The 17520-nt window shown below is 36.4% G+C and overlaps 1 protein-coding gene across 2 annotated transcripts in view; it reads left to right on the forward strand.

Annotated features, from left to right (window-relative positions):
* Positions 1–17520, forward strand: part of FMN2 (formin 2) — a 308497-nt gene that overhangs the window by 159721 nt on the left and 131256 nt on the right. For both annotated transcript variants that reach the window (XM_037510275.2, XM_054694909.1), the window contains exon 7: positions 9329–9416. In XM_037510275.2, coding sequence (XP_037366172.1) covers positions 9329–9416 — 88 coding nt within the window. The remainder of the gene's footprint in view (positions 1–9328; positions 9417–17520) is intronic.

A 17520-nucleotide genomic window follows, 5' to 3' on the forward strand; every position in this document is an offset into this window, starting at 1 on the left:
TGAATTGCATTTACTGAAGCTAGACACTATTTTAGAACCAAGTATGTGCCTTCTGCTTCCTCTGATATTACGTTTATATTTGTTGTAACAGATAAAAGCATTGATAGAAATACTCATTGTATGAATGGAATTACATTTAATTTTAAAGCTCTTTAGTTTCTAGCTGAAATATAACAATATGTTTAAATAGCCAAATGAGAACCTAATTTATGTTTTGTTTGTTTTGAGGAAGTACTACCTCTTGTGGGTTACTGCCCTTTCCACAGAAGGCCTTAGAAATGATGGTAGAGGTTTTTGTGGTCAACCCTTTTAAAAGTGTTCTGTTTAGTCTCTAGTTCAAACCTTCTGAAGAACAAGAGCCTCTATTTTTGCAATTAAAAAATATTGTTTGACTCTATGACTTCAAATGAGAGAATTATTTTATTAGTTTCCTGATTGACCCAACTTTGAACAAAAAAGAAAATGAAGTCAGCAAATACAGTAGCTGTTAGGGTAGCTGTCTTTCTGGTAATTTGACCAAAAATATATTTTTTTCTTTTGGTCAAGTGTTTTTTTTAGCAGATTTATAATAAAATGCTGAGAGTAAACAGAAATTGCTGCCATCCACAATATTGAGACCTGTGGTACAAGTGTCATAAATAAGATTTATCAATAGTATGTATTTTAGGAAATCTCATGGGTTTGTGTGGGCTGACTCTTCAAGAGTCTCTGGAATGGTGGGTTTAGATAGAGCTGACATTGACATAGCCCTTTAGATTTTGTTCTGCTAGCCCTCATTAAAGTTCCCTAGAAAATGTGGGCAAAATGCAGTATGAGAAGTGCTGTCACTAAAATAGTGAGCAATATTGGCACATATGCCCAGGGCAGTTTCACTGTTGATTCAGGAAAATGGATCAAGGAATCTTGGGGCTCTTGATAGGTTTGACAGGCCTGTTAATGCTACAGCAGGGAACCAGTACAACAGGCAGACCAGAAGGCAGGCAGGCCAGGCAGAGGGGCTGGGAGGCTCTGGTGGCGAGAGAGAGCCTCTGTCGCCACCAGAGCCTCCCAGCCCCTGCAGTCTCCATGTTCTCTATCTCACACTTCTCTCTGGCATTATTCCTCCGTGTCCTTCTCTCCTATTGACCTTGTACCCGTTCAGGTGACATAGCTGTGGAAGCTAGAGTCAAGGAATCCCTTTTATCCCTCACTTCTAGGTCCAGGTATCCATAATTACAGGTGTGTGTGTGCCCCGTGCTCACACTTCAATGTGCCTTTTTGCACCAACATGATATCAAGTGTGGACAATGAAACCTGGGGAGGGGAAGCACAACTGCAGCTGGCAACTATAGAGCTAGTGGTGGGAAGATGAAAAAAAGACCAAGTCACTCCATTTTCCCTACAGAACTTTCTAAAAATACTAAATAAGGAGCCCAGAAAGATGGTCACAGAGTGAATACATTGGGCTAGCCTGCTCACATACTCATGGTATTACAGTAGATTACAGAATAAACCAAAAACAAAAAGACCCTGAGAGATGAATGGAGCACCACAGCACACACTAGGAGCAATGGTCCAGGAGAAAGGGGGTAGGAAAAATTTTAAGTTAATGCTATAGTGATACCAGGACTGTACAGTACAACAGTGGGAGAGGTGGCAGCTGCCCAGAGTCCATACGATTGTTGAGTTGGGCACATACCGATATTGGGGTGTAACACAACCAACCCATACTGGGTAGGTTCATTAACAGTTGTAGCAGGCCTGTTGTCTTCATGCTCTCCGCCTTCTGTAGTTGCTGTACTCCGTCGTGCTCTGTCACTCTCCACCACACTCCTCCATCCTTGACACCACACCACCACACTGCACTCTCCTGCGCCACCCTTATAAACCCAGTCTCTCAGCCCAGGTGTACCCACCTACACATGCCCACACCTTACTCCAGGTGTCCGCCATCAGGCACGCATTCAGGGCTGCAAGGATCCATCATTAAGCCCAATGGTGGGAGGGCAGAAAAGCCTGATACTTTACCTACCCTACACAGGGACTCCTGACACCCTCTACTGCACTGGATGAAGGGGTATATAGATTTTTGCATTGTAGGGGCAGGGAGACCACAGAGCAGGTTTTCTGATCCAACAGACCAGGTAAACGAGGAGTCAGAGTCCTCAGTGGCTTTTGCAGGTCTTTTATTTAGATTTTCCAGGCATATGGCAGGCAGAGGTGCTGGAGGGCCGGGAGGCTGGCAGTCCTCCCAGCCCCCAGCAAATCCTCACTCTGTCTGGGCTCTCTGGTTCTCTTCTTCTCTTGGTTTCCGTTCATTCTTGGCTTCTGCTGGTGTCACCGTGATGCCGCCCTTATAAACTCAGTCTCTCAGCCCAGGTGTACCCACTTCAGGTGCCCCCCCATCAGGCATGCAGGGCCACAAGGTTCCCTCATCTATCCTAATGGCAGAAAGGCAGAAAAGCCTGATACTTTTACCTTATCCTACATGCACCCAAGACAGAGAGTGCCCTGTTGTAGAGCTGGAGAGATGGGGTATAGAATAGTATCATTGGTCTGAGCTTGAGGCTCTCGATATAAAAGCGAGAGTTAGGGGAGAAGGAAGTCAAATCATCTGTGTCTCATCAGCAACATAGCCTTTGAGAAGAGGTTACTTCTCAAAGCAAAGGCTGTGATACTCAAATCACTTGCCACCCACCGCCTCCCAGTGTTAAAAAACACATCATCAAAGGAACACTTCAATAAACTAGCACTCAAGCACATGTTATTAACAGGGGAAAAGAAAAGAGACTTTGCCCAGTGCTGCATCTAGTGCTTAAAAAGCCTAAAGTAGAAGTGGAAATAAGACTATAAAAGACACTAAGACTGAGAAGCTGACCTAGAAGAAGGGATTATGGTGGAGCCCCACCACACAACAGTCAGTTCTCATAGCACAGTAGTATGCTTGAATTCCAGGATTTACTTGAGGTGATCTTTGGTGCTCTAATGGTTTGGTCCTCTTTTATACCTACAAATCCTTGTCAGTACCAGTTCTTGATTATTTCAGCAGGTGCAAAGACAAGCAGTTTGAAAAATGCTGAGCAGAGTCTTAATAGTGCAGAGCTGCAGAGTGTGACTGTAATTCAAGGTAACAGTTCTAATATATGAGGCAGCTATAATAATAAAAAAAAAACAATGGAGCTAAGGGACACCATGACTCAATTTAAAAATATCACTGAAGGCCTTTATGACAAACAGAAGCAACTAGAGAATTAATAATCTCAAGAACACAATATTGGAGGGCCTCCCCGGTGGCGCAGTGGTTGAGCGCTGGGTTGCAAAGCTGCCCGCAGCCTCTGCAGCACCGGTTCAATCCCCGGCTGCTCCCCGGGCCACCGGAGGAGGGTCCCGCATGGCGCGCAAACCTCTCCTGCCGCCCGCTGCTCCCCTCAGCAGTGTACTTCGGTCCTTCTGCCTGCTCTGCTCCCTGCTCTGGCTCTGGTGAATTCTCTCACCCTCCCGTGCTTCTGACTATACCCAGTGCTTGTATAAATAAATAAATAAATCCTTAAAAAAAAAAAAAAAAGAACACAATATTGGAGAATAGATGAACAGAACAATACAGAAAAAAATGAAAACAGTATGAGAGTCCTTTGGGATAACTTAAACAGACATAACATCCGTATCATGTGAACCCCCAGAGAGATGATAAAAAGAAAGGCATAGAAAATTTATTTAAAGACATAATTGCTTTTCAATCTGGGAAATGAACCAGAAGTGATTATCTAAGAGGACCAAAGAGTTCCAAACAAAATACCAGACAGACACACAACAAGATACATTATAATAAAGCTGTTGAAGGTCAATGACAAGGACATTAAAAACAGCAAGAGTAAATTGTAACCTGTAAACTGTAGGGAATATGAAGTGGCTCAGACTTTTTTCTGCCCTCCTACCAGTAGCCTCTACAGCTGGCTCCTGCAATCTTGCACTCCTCTTAGGTTGCAGCACCAAAGCTAGGACTGAGATACATGGGTGCAGGGCACACACACCTGTGATTGTGGACATCTGGAAGTGAGGGATAAGAGGGGTTCTCACCTCTGGTGTTTGAAATCACTGTGAGATGAGATGACACAAGGCTGAGAGGGAGAATAGCAGAGAGAGGGGAAAGAGCAGTGACGATTTGCAGGGGCTGGCAGCATGTCTGTCTCCCAAACCCCTGCCCAACTCCCCTTCTTTTCTCCTTGCATGCCAGCCTCCTTGTCTGGTGTGCCTGTGTACCTGGTTCCCTATTTCAGCATTAAAAGGCCTGTAAAATATATTGAGGGCTCCAAGTCTCTCTGTATCAATCTTGCCCAAATCAGCAGTGAATCTGCCTATTCTGGGATGGTAGCAAAATAGGAACACTAATCAGATTTTCAGCAGACTTTTCTGTAGACACCTTACAAACACACTGGGATTTAAAGGGGCTAGTTAAAATTCTTAATGAGAAAGATTTATAGTCCATAATCCTTTACCCTTCAAGATTAACATACAGTAAAGAAGGAAGAGTAAGGAACTTCATTGAGAATAAAAAAACTAAAAGAATTTATGCACACCAGCTACACATCAAAAAAATCTAAAATGTTTATTGTAAAGCAAGAGAATAATGCATATAGAGGCAACAGAATCTTAAAAGCACTTGACATGGAAGAGTAGGAGAAAGAGGAGAAGGAAAGAATGTTGCACATCAGGAGACTAGAGTGTCCACAGGTCACACATCATAGACCAACCTCAGTAAAACCCTCAAACAAAAATTAATAGAAATAACACATAAGACAATGGAAATAGACCTAAACAAAATATTACAAGGAGATCTAACAAAAATCAAGACAAAAACAAAAATAACAAAATGGCAATGAAACTTATTTCTCAATAATCACCTTAAACATAAATGTCCTGACTCACCCTACAAAAAATGTAGAGTGACTGAATGAATTCAAAAGAAAACGCAAGTCCTGCTGTTTTCAAGAAACTGATATTACCAATAAAGACAAGGACAGACTTAGAGTAAATACCTGAAAGACAATTATATAAAAAATAGCAAGTAAAAACAAACATCAAGAACAGGTATACTTATATCTGACAAAAATAACTTCCAATTCAAAAAGTAATAAAACCTAGACTTGAGCACTTAATTATAAATAAAGTTTTAGTGAAAAAGAAGAAATAATACTCATAAATATATATGTGCTGAATGATGGAGCATTGAGAAATATGGCAATAACATCACTAAAGATATACACACACATACATCTATAATAACACAACAATGTTAGGGGACTTATTCCCTTACTTACGGCAATGAAAAGATCAAGAAAATAAAGCATAGATAAGGAAGCAATAGATTTAAATAGGAGCTAGACCAGATAGGTTTAACAAACATCTACAGAACAGTCCACCTCAAAACTGCTGCATATACTTTTTATTTCCAAATACACATGGAAAATTTTAGACTAGATCATATCTTGGCACATAAGTTAATTTTCAGTAAAGTGAGAAAGACTGAACTTATATCAATACTTTCTCTGACCATATACTATAAAGTTAGAAATCACTGTAAGAAAAAAAAATTGGGAAAATGCATGGAGAATAAATAACATGCTGCTTAGTAGTAGTTGGATAAATGAAAATCAATGCAGAAATTTAAAAATAACTTTAGATGAATGAAAATCATGATACAAGATACTCCAGATCTATAGGATGCAGCAAAAATAGTCTTAAAGGAAGAAATAATTTCAATACAGGCCCACATTAAGAAACCAGAATAAACAATCTAATATCATGCCTAAAGTAACTGAAAAGTGAAATAAAACCCTGAGTTAATAGAAGGAAGGAATGAATAAAAAGATGAACGAGCAATAAAAATGAACTAGAGATTAAAAGACTATTAAAAAAAATCAATGAAACTAAGAGCTTATTCCTCAAGTAGATAAACCAAATAGATAAACATCTATAAGGCTAACAACAACAAAAAAAAGGACAAGTAAAACATTACTGAAGAGAATCATAAAGAAAAGAGGAGAAATCACAGACAGCACAGAAGTACAAAGATTATTATATACTACTATGTCAATAAATTCAATAACATTGAAGAAATGGATACATGTTTAGATCAACATAATTTACAAAAACTAATCCAAGAAGCAGGTGAATTGAGCAAAATGATCAATCACCAGCATGGAAGTTGAAACAGTAATAAAAATTCCTCTGACAAACAAGAGTACACTTTACAACTTTACAAGTGAACTTTATCAAACTTTTATAGAAATAATGCCCACTTTGCTCAGATTCTTTTAAAAAATACAAGAAAAGGGAATGCTGCCTAATAAATTTTACAGTGCCAAGATTACATTAATATCAAAACTGATTAAAGACAACAAAAGAAAATAAAATTATAGACCTATATCCCTGATCAACATTGATGCAAAAATCTTCAACAAAATACTAGCAATCAAATTCAAGTTTATCACAAGGATTGGTTTAATGTATATCAATCAATTTATTACATCTTATCAACAAAAGTAACAATGAGAATCATGTAATATCAATGTGGAGAATGCATTTGATAAGATTCAGTGCCCATTAAAATTCTAAATAAGAAGGGAACAGAACTGACCTACCTTAATATAATAAAGACCATATGTCACAAACCAAACGCTTAATGGTAAAAAGCTGAAAGCTTTCCCTTCTAAGACTGGGAACAAGACAAGGGATGCCCCTTTGTCACTACCACTGTTTAACTTGGCATTATAGGTTTTGATTAGAACTATCACAAAAAAGGAAATAAAGGAAATTTAAGTCCAAAGAGAAGTGAAACTATCATTATTTGCAGATGCTATGATATTATGTCTGTAATCCCAAAGACTCCATCAACAAGTTATTAGAAATAATAGAGAAATATAGCAATATGGCAAGTTATAAAACCAATATATAAAACTCATCCTTTTTATATGCAAACAATGAACAAGAAGTGAAAGAATTTAAGAGATTAACTCCATTTATAATTGCTTCAAAGGAATTAAATACTATGGATTTAACCTAATTATGGAGGTAAGAGACATATGCAATGAGAACTGCAAAATGTTATTAAAGGACTTGGTGACGTAAGGAGATGGAAGGATATCCTATGCTAATGGATGGAGAGAATCAATATCAAAATAACTATCCTATCTAAAACTGTAAATAAATTTAATGTAATCCCCATCAAAACACCAGCAAAATTTTTCAAATAAATTGAACAAAAATATTGAAATTTATATGGAACCATAAAAGGCCTAGTATTCCAAAAGCAACCCTGAAGATAAAGGAGAGAAATGGAGGTGTCGCATTACCTGAGTTCTAACTTTATGTAAGGCAGCAGTACTAAAAGCAATATAGAGATGGAGAAATGGAATAGAACTGAAAGCCCAGAAATAAATCCATATACCAGGTATCCCTAATATATGATAAAGCAGCTATGACTATACAATAGGGAAAAGGGAGTCTTTTAATAAATTGTGGTGGTAAAATAGAAAAATACACACAAAAGAATAAATTTGAATCACTTGCTAATTCCAAAAATAAACTCAAAATGGATTAAAGATTTATGTGTAAGGTCTGCAACAATAAAATATATAGAAGCTCCATCCATGTTGCTGCAAATTGTATGAGTTTATCTTTTTTGATTGCAGAGTAATATTCCACTGTGTATATGTACCACATCTCCTTGATCCAGTTATCTGTTTTGGGACATTTGGGTTGTTTCCATAGCTCAGTGATATAAGCCAGAAAGAAAAAGAAAAATACCAGATGGTCTCACTCATAGCAGGAATTTAGAAAAAACCTAAATAAGGGACCAGGAAAAAGACTAATTATAATAAAGTAAAAATCAAAATCAACAAGCAACTATAAACCAGAGACACACTATGGGGCAGGGTGGGGAGGGGCAAGGGAGTAGGATCAAAAAAAGGGTGGTGGGAATTGTATGGGTATTATAACCAAGGTGAAAAAACATACATTGTGCAAAAATGAAAAATGATGTAAAATATATAAAATTAAAAATTAAAGAAAAACAAAACAAAAAGATGATCCAACTGAAGATTATAAAGATTACTTGAAAAAATATATATATAGAAGAAAAAATTGAGGATACATTCCATGACATCAACATTTTTTTGTTACTAGACTCTTGTGGCAAAGGAAATAAAAACAAAAACAATTGGCATTATCTTAAACTAAAAATATTATTCAGCAGAAGAAAATACAAAATGATTAAAATGACCCTTATTGAATGGAAGCAAATATTCACACCATATAACTAGTTAGGGATTAAGATGTATAAAATACGTATTTCAACAATAAAAACCAAACATATCCATTAATAAATGGACAGCATATAATGAACAGACAATTCATCAATGAAGATATCCAGAAGACCAATAGATTTATGAGAAAGTGTTCATTGTATCCACAAAGAAAATTTTAGGTTAAAAACATAATGACATTCCATATCACACCTGTGAGAATATCACATATTAAAAAGACCTCCAACAATAAATTTTGGAGAGGATGCAGAAAAAAATAGAAGTTTTTGGGTATGTAAACTGGTGCAACCATTATAGAAAGAAATCTGGATTTACCTTAAAGCACTGCAAATCAAAATAATATATGACCCAGCAATCCCACATTTAGGTATGCATTCAAAGACCGTGAAACCATGAATGCGAAAATCCATGTGTTCTACAATTTAAGGAGAGTGGAGAGAAAGTGACAAGGGATGTAAGTGATGGTAGTGGGGAAAAAACTAGCTGTAAATAGAAGATATCGCTTCACTGACAACACAATAACAGCAACAGAATGTGGATAAATAAGATAAATAAATAAAATAACCTGAATGAAAGTACATTTACTATTTTGTGACCAAAGTGGTCTGATCTAATAAATTCTCTATGTATGTACTTTTATTTTGCCCTTTTCTTGACCAATGTTTTAAGGATTTGCATTAAAAGAGGAACATTTGTTAAACACCCAGCTATAAATTATCAAATGTGTGATTATTATCCTACATAGATCAAATTAACTTCCTAACAGAAATTTTACTTTTTCATATATTTGATGTTAAAAGAGTAAGGGTAAGAGCATAACATTGAGGCTGATACTGAATTTTGGGGGAAATAGGTATATTTTCAAGGTATATGCTATAAAACCCAAATTTCTTTTCAAATAAGTTTTCAATACTTTAAGCAATGACTAAATTATTTGTTTTCATTAAGGATTAAAAATAAAATTTTGTAAGTATGTCATAGAAGTGCAAATTAATATTTCCCCTTTTTCTTTATTTCTTGAGCAGGTTGTCAAGTTATTAAGCAACAAAAGATCACAAGCAGTTGGAATATTGATGTCCAGTCTTCATTTAGATATGAAAGACATACAACATGGTAAGTATAACAATAATTTTGTATTAAAATTTTATTTATTATAAAATAATTTTGTATTAAAATTTATTTTATTATAAAATAAATATTTTGTATGAAAATAATTTTGAATGCTCAAATTTAGGTTGGTCGGTATAATTGGTTGGTGGTAAAATTATTTCAAATTAGATTTCTGTATTTTTTGAGTTAGTATATTTCCTTCAGATCATACCAAACTTTCTCCCATGATTGTTTCTGGAAGAGTTGCTATAAATTTGGCTTTTCTGTAATTTTTATATCTTGCTAGGAACTTGGTTCTCTTGTGACGTATTTAGCTTACATTAATTAGAACTTAATCTTTAATTCATGAGAAGTAATCCCATTATGTTGTATAATTAATTAAACTCTATATGAGGTATTTACTTCTGGATATCAGGCTAAAAGAAAAACTAATAGACACCAAGAGTCTCATAGTGGGCTATGACTCAGCCATCAAATAAATAGCTTACAGGAGAGAAAAATATGTTAAGACTTGAATTCACAAGTGTTTCATGAACAAATATAAAGAAGAGAAAGTAAACCTGAAATTTTCTAATTGGTTTCAATCCATATAGGGGTCTTAAGGAAGCTTGTTTCAAGCTTTAGGAATTTTCTTAAGATTCGAGATATCATGTTGTAAAATGGATTGCCATGTGTAGGGATTAAATGAGAACTCTGTTCAAGAGCCTGAATGATGATTTGCTGGTCTTGTCTTTATGACATTGGACAGCTGATGGGACATACTCTGTTCTTTTATTCTGAGATACTGTGAGGTACTGGAAGAAACACTAAAGCAAATTTATTATGTATAATTATTTCAGGTGGAGAACTGGTTTCTCTTCTATCAATTATTTGAGAAAACCATACAGTGGAGGGAATTGAGGGCTGGATGAAACTCAATAGGGCCAAAATGGTTATCCAGCTACTTTGACCCCAGTTCAGTGTTCTCTGCAAAGTTTTAGCTGTTTCAGAATGAGAACCTATGTTAGCTAATAAAAAGAGAAATGTAACATATGTAAAAACAGAACTGGCAAAAGGACAAAATACTTTTCACCATTGCTTTTTGGAGTTTTTAAAGCATGTCTTTAGAGTTAGTGTTTTTTTCAGTTGTTAAAACATTAGAAAATATAAATTTAACACATATAAATATTTAAGCATCATTTTATAAAAATTCCCCACTTTGCTTAGAGAAGTGAAGTTGTGGGTTGTTTTCCATCTGTGAATTAAGTAGGAAAAATTTTTTTTTAAGATTTATTTATTTATTTATACAAGCACTGGGTACAGTCAGAAGTGTGGGAGGGTGAGAGAACTCACCAGAACCAGAGAGGGGAACAGAATAGGCAGACTGATGAAACACACTGCTGAGGGGAGCAGCGGGTGCGGCAGGAGAGCCTGTACTTCTAATACACAAATGACGATACCTTAATTAAAAAATTTCCTATCTGTTGGAAATAGAAAGCATGAGTTTTAACTTTCTAAGTGATTTTGTGAAACCAAGACTTTTGAATTATTATTTTGGTCAATTGAAATTTCTTAATGAATATGTTAATGTATATCAGGGACTGGAATTGGATGAGCCATAATAAAACTTAAAAATAAAAGAATGTTATTTTGGAATAAAAAAAAAGAATGTTATCAATATGGTTTCACTTTAATTTATCAAAGACATTAGATAGTGCAGAATTACTTCAAATTATTTAAGTATTTTTATTTTTTGCATATATGTCAAGAATGCATAGCATCAGGTTATTTTGTCCTTTCCTACAGTGTGAGTCTGACTGTGTTTGTGAAGATATATGACAAGCTCACAGTCTCAGATGCTCAAGCATATTTTATGGTAGGATGTGTAAAGAATGCAAACACAGTGTTGTCTTTCATCTTATCAAGTCTAAAATGTTCAGATGAATGTGGTTACTTACATTTGTTCCTCTTTCTGAGAAATGTTAGTTTTAATAAATTGTTAGTTTTTTTTATTTTTGTCAAGCAAAGCCAAATAAAATGTAAAAAGTTGCTTGACTGCATCTTTAGGAAATTTTTGTTGAGTAATACATTTTGACAGTTTTTGAATTAACTCTCCAGGTGTGCAGATTTTCAGTTGGGAATTAATGCCTCAGTGTTTTCTTATAAACAGATGGTTTATATGATTCTTGACTCCATTTTCAACAAATTACACAATGACATGCACTCTCCAAAGGTTTCTATGCTTGATTAAGTTTCAAGTAAAAATTTAGGGACACTAAGTCTAGGCATTTTTACCAGACTATTTTTCCCTCTCTTTTTCTTTCTATATCTTCCTGAATCTGTAATTAAGGTAGTATTGGTGACCCCTAATGAGTAAAAATGTTTGCATCAACCACAGATTATAGGTGTGAAGGAGAAAAGGGGGCCTGTTTTTATATAAACATCTTTTTATGTCACAGTTCCTTCTTCAATATCACAGAGATGTTTATGTTCATTATGACGTATACAGCAAAAATTGCTGCCCTAACCAGCATTTGATTTATGCTTTCTCAGGTGGTGTTGCTTTCATAGATACAGGCAAACAAGAACAAAAATCTGTAACTTTTGTTGTAAGGTTAATTATGGCTTCACTCTGAAGGTACTGTAATGACTTTTGTATTTCATGCTATAAACTTTTAAAAAAATTTCGGCCGTTAAAGAGCAGACTGGCAGGAACTGATGCTATCTAAGACAAGATCCATACTATCAGGTTCTTTAAAGTCTTCATAAAGTCAGACCATGATTTTTTTTTTTGTTTTATACAGTTTTATTTTTAAAAATCTTGTTAATGTACAGACATTGGCACATTTGAAAGACAAACTACACCAACAGGTCTTTCCTATAATCTAGGAAAGTGGAATGTCAGAAGTCAACAAAGTGTGATAAACCTAAAGTGCTAAAACAGAAGGCACTTCACAAAATCTGTTCACTGAAACAGTTAACATCCAAGTTTATATCTTTCACTTTATAAGTGACAGTGAGTGTCTGTGCAGACAGGAGGACACACAGAAATATGAACAATTTTGCAGATCACAATCTTAAATGTAGAAGAAGGAATATCTGAAAACTATCAGGTGATTTGAATTTATATTAAAGAAATGAAGAAGTCAGAGAGGTCATTATGAAGCATGGTTTTAGGGAGTATTTCAGGGATTCCTTAGGTTGGAGCTTGAAATTGCTTTTCTGTTAAAATAGCAGTCTGTATTGTCCATACTTTTCAATTTCCATGGTGACCGTGGGAAACTACTCTGACCAATGGGAAAAGAAGTCTGCTGAGGAATCTAGAAAACTTAAATAAGGGACCAGGAAAATGAATAACTATAAGAAAGTGAAAATCAAAATCAACAAAAAACTATGAACCAGAGACACTTTTAGGGGGGCAGGGGCGGGAGGGGAGGGATTGGGGTCAGAATGGGGGCGCTGCAATTGTATGGGGAATATAACAATAAAATTTATTATCTAATAAAAAAAAAAGTTATGTGCACAAAAAAAAAAAAAAGAAGTCTGCTGAAATTTCATAATTAACAGTTGTTGCACATGCTTTCCTTTTGCAGTACTTTTTCCTTCTTCATTTTGCCTGGAATGGCTAATTGTCAAAATTCACTCATATTTTAAACATTGTCATCACAAAGCTCCAACTACCATATGATATCATTCCTATATCATCTAAAATGAGTCACGTTTTAAATTAGGAGAGGCAGGAATAAGTTAGAAAGAAACATGAATGAATATTTCCCCCTTGTCAAGTCCCTCTGCCTTTCATTTTACTTTTTAATAAACTCAAATATTTAGAATTAATTTTTACTTTTCTTTAATTTCATAAGAATATAGATCACATGGTATTTTAAAATCCCTTTACCCTTTACTAATATTCTCAATTTGTATTACCCATGCTTGCACTTCCTATCAACCTACATAAATATTCTTTAACATTGCACTGTTAAGTTTTGTAAAACCTAGAGACAAAACATATTTAACTGGGTAACAAGAGGGAAACATTTATGTTATTATAAACATTTATATTATTATATAAATAATGAATATTTATGTTTATTAATATAAAGAATATATTATTAGTGGATTATAAGAGAAGCTGAAAAATAGGTCTATGTTGTGTTCTATCTTTCGATTCAGAGTTCCTGAAATTTTTGTCATTTGAGGTATTAGGAAAATCATAAGTGAATTATGTGAACATAGGGATCAGCAAGGAAGGGCTTTTGGCCAGGCTAGAGTTGGTAAGGTACAGTATGGAAGATACGTCACCAGATGGAATGTGTACCTTTGTATTTTTTTTTTCTCTGAACTCTCTGGGATCTACTCTTGGGGCTGGTCAAAACTAATTACTCTTTATGACTCTGACTAGTAAGATTTTTAACCTTCACGAATTGTTCCAATTTTCTTAACTTTTTCTCTTTTTCTTTTTGATTATTTATTTTTTTTTTTGATTCACCTCACATTTACTTTCCATATCTTCTATTGATAATCTGCTCATGTTACCATGTTATTTTGTTAGGAGAAATATTTTTTTTTCCAACTAGCAAGGTATTGCAATGAACTGAGAAATAGTTGTAAGTGTCTGGGAACAGGGCATTAACATTAGTAAGGTAAAGTCATGTTCTGGATACATTTAGAATTTTGAACCAACAATATACATGACATATTGAAAGTGAGACATAAAGGAAGGAAAGGAGTTAAAAATAACTCAACTGAGCATCTAGCAGATGGTGTCTCCATAATTTGAGACAGAGGAAATATGAGGAGAATAGGCCTACTTATTAAAATTCCAGGTGAGCATAATGATTGTCCAACAAGTTGTGAGTTCAAGAAAGAGGCTGGAGACTGGGGATGAAAATATGGAAGGATTTAATACTCAAAGTGTGACTAGGTAAAATGACATTGGGAGCAAGTATAGATAGAGGGGAGAGGAGGTATAAGAAATGAGCCCTGTGACCCTCTATAAATAGGAAGTTGAATGAACTACATCACTGTCTAACACCTTACATAAAATTTAATAGAAGATGGATTAAAACTTGAATTTAAGAACTGAGACCATCAAACACATATGTATTAAGCAATATACTCTTTGACATTGACCTTAGAGATATCTTTGGGGATGTTAATGAAAAGGAAAACAAAAGCAAGAATAAGCAAATGAGATATCTCAAACTAAAACAAAAACACAAACAACCCCCCCAACTTCTGTATAGCAAAATAAATAACAAAACTGAGAAAACAACCTATTGATTGGGAAAAGATATTTGCACATCATATGCCAAACAAGGAATTCATATCCAAAATTTACAAAGAATGTATGCAACTGAACTACTAGAAAACAAAAAGCCTAATCAAAAAAAATGGCAGAAGATCTGGATTCTTTCTAAAGAGGACTTATAGATGGCCAATAGGTACAAGGAAAAGATGCTAAACATTCTTTATTATTAGGGAAATGCAGCTCAAAATCATGAGATATCAGCTTACTCCTGACAATTGCTTGTTCAAAAGGACTAGAAATAACAAGTATGGAAGAAAAGGGTGTGGAAGAAAAGGAATTCTTGTGTACACCATTGGTGGGAATGTAAATTTGTGCAACCTCTCTGGAAAACAGTATGGTGATTCCTCAAAAATTAAAAAAAAATAGAACTCTACTTTCAAATTAAGAACAGAATTCCTCATCTTATACATCTGACTCATGAAAACACAAAGTGGTATTTACATGTACTCCTATGTTCTTTGCGGCACTATTAACAATAGCCAAGACATGGAAAGAGCCTGTCTATTGTTAGATGACTGGATAAGGAAGCTATATCAAGCTAAAAATCTTCTGCACAGTGAGAGGAACTATCATTAGAGTGAAAAGACACCCTACAGATTGAGAAAACATATTTGCACATCATACATCAGACCAGGGGCTAATATGAAAATTCACAAAAGTCTCAACAACTCAGCAACAAGAACAAAAAAAACCAATCAAACAATGGGCAAAATATCTAAATAGACACTTCTCAAAAGAAAATACAGATGTCGAAAACAGGCACATGAAAAAAAAATGCTCATCATCACTTTCCATCATGGAAATACTAATCAAAACCACAGTAAGATATTGCTTCACACCATATCAATGATGATAAAAAGAAAAACCAGAAGCATAAGTACACATCAACTTTTCCACAGGTTAATGAAGAAACACTCAGGGAACTATCTGATTTAATTAGGATATGCAAAATAAGAATAATGGGTATCCAAGAAGGCAAAGAGAAAGAAAGGAATGGAGGACTTAAAGAAATAATAGAGGAAAACTTCTCAAATCTAGAGAAGGAAATAAGTCATCCATGAAGCTCAAAGAACAGGGCCCCCGGTGGTGCAGGGGTTAAAGACAGCAGTAGCAAGCTATCGCCAGCCACTACAGCACAAGTTCAATCCCCAGCCAAGGAGCTGGCCCACATGGTGCAGCAGACCTCTCCTGTCTCATCTGCTGCTCCTCTCAGCAGTGTATTTCAGTTGATATGCCTGTTCTACTCCCCACTCTGTCTCTTGTGAATCCTCTCACCTCCTGCACCTCTAGCCTACACCCTAGTTCTTATATGCATAAGTAAATTAAAAAAAGATCACCTATACACCAAAATGTATTGAGTACTACACCAATATACAGAAGGCATAACACTTCAATATAAATGGACCAAATGAAGGAGCATCAAAGTATATGAGACAATTGCTATAAAATCTAAAAGCAGATATTGGGAAAAACATCAGTGTCCAGGGAGTTGAACACCTCACTTTTACCAATGTACAGATAGATCAGACAGACAGAAAAGAAATAAAGACTAAATTATTTTCCTGTAAGTATCCTATAGTGTGGGTATTCTTATTAGGTCTATTTGCAGATTCCCAGCTATAGAGTAAATTATTGTCAGGCTTTTCTGCCTTCCAGCCATCATTGTTGATGATGGATCCCTGTGGTCCTGAATTCATGCCTGATGGCAGGCACCTGGAATAGGGTGTGGGCATGTGTAGGTGGGTACACCTGGGCAGAGAGACTGGGCTCCTAAGGGCACTGTCACGGGATGCCAGAGGAACGGAACTACCAGAAGAGCAAATGAGAGAGCAGAATGAAGGAGAAGCAGAAGACAGAGAACGAGACCACCAAAGAATGCCGGGGAGCCCAGAAAGAGTGAAGATTCACTGGAGGCTAGGAGGCTGTGGCCTACCAGCCTCCTGGCCCTCCGGCACCCCTGCCTCCTGTGTACCTAGTAAAATCCCAAAAAAAGCCTGAAAAAGCCACCGAGGGCTCCAGGATTCCTTCTTCAGCTGTCTGCTTGTATCATAGAATCTGCTTGGATCATAGAGATCCTGCTCTGTGCCCTTTCTGCCCCTACATCAGCAAACAGAAACTCCAGGTTGGTTATACACATAAAAAATAGAGGAGCCAGGGACCTCCCTGGTGGTGCAAGGGGTTGGAACACTGAACTGTGGGGCTGTCTGCAGCCACTGCCGCACTGTCTCGATCCCCGGCAAGGATGCTGCCCACATGGTGCAGCAGACCTCTCCTGGCTCGCCTGCTGCTCCCCTCAGCAGTGTATTTCAGTTGATCTACCTGTTCTGCTCCCCGCTCTGTCTCTGGTGAATCCTCTCACTCCTAGATCTCTGGCCAGCATCCCAGCTCTTGTATGCATGGATGGATGGATCTTTAGGAAAAAAAAAACAAAAACAAAAACAGAGGAGCCAGTTTGACTTCACAGCCCACTGTCTCCCACTGCCTTTTCATGATCTTTGCCAGATGATAATGTGACAGCAGTGGGCACCTGATGGGGGTTGTGTATCCCATGTCTCATGGCAGTGGCCACTGCCACACCCACCACTGCACCCCTTAGTGCATGAGGGGTCTGAGCTGTAAGCACCTTAGCCTGAACACCTGACTCCTTCCAGGGGAGTAGCAAGATCTTCCACCCACCTGTTTTTCCTGCTGCTTTTGAGCCCATGACTGAGTCCCCTCACAACTCAACCTGAATTTCCTTTGTTCCTTTCCCATTGGAAGGAAAGCTGAGGGAACTTTTCTTGCTTGCTGAATTCCCACTGAGCTAGGTCAGTCTCA

The sequence above is a fragment of the Talpa occidentalis genome, unplaced genomic scaffold, assembly GCF_014898055.3.
Source record: "Talpa occidentalis isolate TD23 unplaced genomic scaffold, MPIMG_talOcc4v2.1 talOcc4.14, whole genome shotgun sequence".
Taxonomy (NCBI): domain Eukaryota; kingdom Metazoa; phylum Chordata; class Mammalia; order Eulipotyphla; family Talpidae; genus Talpa; species Talpa occidentalis.